The sequence below is a fragment of the Anarrhichthys ocellatus genome, unplaced genomic scaffold (assembly GCF_004355925.1).
Source record: "Anarrhichthys ocellatus isolate YVR2014 unplaced genomic scaffold, GSC_Weel_1.0 scaffold22, whole genome shotgun sequence".
Lineage (NCBI taxonomy): Eukaryota > Metazoa > Chordata > Actinopteri > Perciformes > Anarhichadidae > Anarrhichthys > Anarrhichthys ocellatus.
Window position 1 is genome coordinate 133,013 of NW_022280052.1, and position 4,359 is coordinate 137,371.

The following is a 4,359-nucleotide window of genomic DNA, read 5'->3' on the forward strand; positions in this document are numbered from 1 at the left end:
AGAGAGAGAGAGAGAGAGAGAGAGAGAGAGAGAGAGAGAGAGAGAGAAGGGGAGCGATGGAACGAGAGAGGCACACTCATACAGATAGAGAGAGAGGAGATAGAGGACTGGGACTACTGCTACAGAGGAGGACAAGAGAGACCATATCCATACTGACACACACACATGCACACACTTGCGCGCGCACACATACACACATTCACGCACACACACACACGCACAGACAGACTGACCCATACATTCTGACAACAACAACACTCTGAAAACACAAACACATGTGCTGACGGATCCAAAGACACACTGACGCACACGTAGACAGTGGACCATGTTGCTCCCTGCATCCTGACCAGCAATGAGGATTACACAGATGAAGATGATGATGAAGATGAGAGCAGTAAAGAGTGCGAGGGAGAGGACGCCGGCCTGCCACAGCTGAGGACCGTAGCCAGGCGGTGGTGGTGGTGGTGGTGGAGGTGGTGGGGGTGGGGGGGGGGGGGGGGAGGTCCGGCAGAGTGGGGGGATTGTGGGATGGAGCGTGGTTGACAGAACGCATGCATGTACATGTGCATGTGTGCGTGTGTGGATGTGTGTGAGTGTGAAATGTGTGTATGAGGACTAGGATGCCCCCCCAGCGCGGGACCAGCTAGCTAACGTTAGCCACATGTTGTGCCACTGCAAAGTAGCATGCACCAACAACACCATATCTCTGATGTTTGGATGCAAGGTAGGTAGAAAGCTGTGTGTGTGTGTGTGTGTGTGTGTGTGTGTGTGTGTGTGTGTGTGTGTGTGTGTGAGTGAGAGTGAGAGAGAGAGAGAGCGAGAGAGCGAGAGAGACACTGACTAAGGCAAAATGTGCTGATAGAGAGAGGGAAAGAGGTAATGACCAAACTTGTAGAGAGAGAGAGAGAGAGAGAGAGAGAGAGAGAGAGAGAGAGAGAGAGAGAGAGAGAGAGAGAGAGGTGTTTGTGTTCTGCTGTACATCTTTATTGTAAGCCCCTTTGCTACAACTATGTTATCTGATGCTTCATTCATTTGAATTCACCTATACAAGTTATTTAAGTTATTTAAATCTTTTGTATGTATACCACAAATTGAATTCAGTAACTTTATGTTAAAGTGGAAACTTTTCAAAAACTTAATATATATACAGTATATAGCAGGAATTCAAGGTCATTGTTATTAGCTGACAATCTTATGGTACCAAAAAAGTATTGAGGTTTAATATTCAGTCAGAGTATCCCTGTATTTGTTTTTTTATGCATGTCATATGCAAGTTAGCTGTGTAGAATTATTGATGGCAGTGGTGCACTGAATAGTGTAGCACTGTTTTAGACTCCGCGGGCAGTTGGGGAGTTTGCATATTCGTCCTGTGTTTGCCGTTGGTGCTCTTCTTTTCTTCCCACAGTCCGAAGTTGTGAAAGTTTAGCTCTGTTGGAATCTCTGCATTGTACATACAGTAGTTATTTTGTAATAACCCTGTTAAAAAAAAAAAATTAAATAAAAATAACATTCCTCTGCACATCCGCCTCCCTCCCTGGCTATTCTATTATGAATGTGAAAACTGTAGCCTCTTGACAGATCTTTGGCATTTCTAACCCATTATTAAATTACAATCACCACATCCCTTACGAATATACTCACAAATTACGCAACACCAGGCCATGCTTAGTGAATGAGCTTCGGCTAAAATTGGCAATCATCATCTTGCAAAGTACTCTGAACTGTTGAGCGGAGAATCAACACATGAAATATTAAATTTCCACCCGAGCGCTTAAGGAACTGTGCCTTTGATGTGGCGGAACTGTTGGTACCCACTGTGCTGCATCTTTGAATCGCCATTAAACACACAGCTAACCCAACAGAGGGCTTCATAAATGGCTATTTAAACTTGTTTGACTGCTAACCTATAACCCTTATACTAGAGAGGCTGGTGTAAGAACAAATTCACTGACAGTACCGTGATATAAGAAGATCCAACATTGGACTGCGTGTATCTGAGCATGCATTGGTATGCTGTTGTCCAGTTCAGCATAATAAAGTGTATAGACCTCACTTCTGTCCTATTAGATCACCTCACCATGACAGCCCGGTAGATGGAGGCAGGCCGAGAGACAACTGTTAGGCTGAAGCGACAGAGAGAGAGAGAGAGAGAGATTTTGTCCTCTACAAGTATAGCTGGAGAGGGTAACGGCAGAGTGTGTCCTGAGGATAATAAGAAGTTGCTCAGGGCTTTATTGTGCAGATGGATGGTCGTGTTGGTCACCACTGCTCTGTATTCTGTATATCCATACATCAGGAATGGCTTGGGTTGACGCTTGGGTTGGGTTGATGCAATACTTAACTTGATTCACCACAGTATGTGTAATTGGTTCACATTTGGCTGCATATTTTTGTTCATGCCTTGCTTGGAATATTTAAAACAAATTTTGTGACAAAATAGTGCGATGTAAACATAGACCCATTGTTAATTTACATGGAATTAGCAGCCAATCGCTTACCTTTGAACAAACATCTGCATCAATTTATAATGATGCTGGTGTAACTAAACTAGTTTAGATGAACTGTCATCAAGGAAAGTAGTTCAGTGTCCATAACAGTTTGCTAAATTTACTGGACATCACATTTTGTTTACATTTTATCACTCTTCCACACAAATTGGCCAGTCGGGTAAAGTTCTGCTGCAGCATGCTGAACTCTCTTGAGGATGTCTCTATGCCCTTCTAGTGTTGAGTCAGCAGACGGGACTCCTGGAGAAAGTACAGTGTCATATACAATATGTAACGAGGTGTTTGTGTTAGTGTTACGCACATCCAACTGTCTTGACTTGAAGTCTATTTTACCCAATTAGAGGAGGAATTCATTTACCCTTAAGAGTTACTGCGCAAGATGAAGGGTTGGGTATGTACAGATTTCATCCACATCGACCTTTTTTGTCTTTTCTAGGAAGGGCAGGGGATCTTTGGGGGCAGATATGCCAACAGTATATGAAGTGGCATCCACATCATCTGAATCTGGTTACCTGAAAAATAATTTGAGATGAAGCTCAGTAGTGTCTATCAAGCTGTTCTAGTCATGAATCAGAAATAAAAACCAATGAATTAATCAACTAATTAAAATATATTGTGAAAACGTTATGATGGAAGTACAGTATATAATGGCCATCCCCAATGGCAGTCTCCGTGCTCTATTATGCCTCATATGTTGTTGCAGCAATTCTTGGTTTAAAACCATCTGTTACACAGATTTCGGATTGCCGGCGATTCTGCAGGTCTCAGAAGAAATGCATGTTTGGCAAGATGAAGAATATTCATATTTTTCTCTTTAATTTTCCTTTGAATTAAAAGAATCACAAATTACATTGCAGTTAATGACAAAATGACAGTTCATGGCAATAGTAACGATGCTTTTTTTCTACCAGAGTATTTTGGTTTCTTCTCTCACTTACGTTTTATGCCTTTACTGGAGTTGATTAGCTGAATTGTAATCAGAATTGATCAAATCCAAAGGATACTGAACCTGTAGGGTAAGCAGTCACTGACGCAGAAAACATAAAGTTTGATTCAAATCACATGTGAAAGTACTGTAAGTTACAACAAGAGAGAGCAGCATAGCAGACAGTTTCAACACACACAGTGCATAGAGGGGAGAGGAGAGTACATTTTATGAACATGAGGGTGAGCTACATTCATTTTTACCTTGCCAGTAATGTGTCCATTGCTGAGTACATATAAGTGACTGAGAAGATAAATCAAACACACCTTAACTAGGTCAGACATCTCAACACATTCAAAATAGATGAATCTGTTCCTCTATTTCTGCTCAGGTCTGTTTATTTTTACTGAAGAGACTTTACTAACGGAAGCCCTGGAGAAGTCGGTTAAGGGTTTTCTCCTTCTCACATCTTTACAGATTTAACATATTTACACTGTTAGATTACATGTTTTAGATGTATTGAAGATATTTCAATTTAGAATAACTTTGATTTAGATGGATGCCTTTTTTTCGTTGTTTTAGGCTTCTTCTTTCAAATAATGAATTTCCTATTAGTTCTTCCAATCAAATTTTTAGTTATTTAAAGAACATTAGCTTTCTGTTGATCTCAAATTTTAATTTAAGATACTACAGTTTTCAGAAAGTCAGAATTTTTGCTTTGAGAAGGAGCGTGATGAAAAGACATGAGAGAAGAGATGAAGGCACGTGTGTGTCTGTGTGCGAGAGTAGTCCCTTACGGCAGAGGATCCCCTGCTCTTTCATATCTCACCAAGCGTGACTAACGCCTGGCTTTACTCTGACACACACACACACACGTACGCACACACACACACACACACACACACACACACACACACACACACACAC

General features: G+C 41.4%; 1 protein-coding gene across 7 annotated transcripts in view; it reads left to right on the forward strand.

The window, feature by feature from the left end:
- LOC116390286 (discs large homolog 1-like protein) overlaps window positions 1–4,359 on the forward strand; it is a 95,140-nt gene that overhangs the window by 17,246 nt on the left and 73,535 nt on the right. The window contains exon 1 of one of the 7 annotated variants that reach the window (XM_031859792.1): window positions 500–724. The exons of the other annotated variants lie outside the window; for them this stretch is intronic. Within the exon in view, the coding sequence (XP_031715652.1) occupies window positions 662–724 (63 nt within the window). The 5' untranslated portion in view covers window positions 500–661. Of the gene's footprint in view, window positions 1–499; window positions 725–4,359 lie in introns of those variants that run through there. 7 annotated transcript variants of the gene reach the window in all.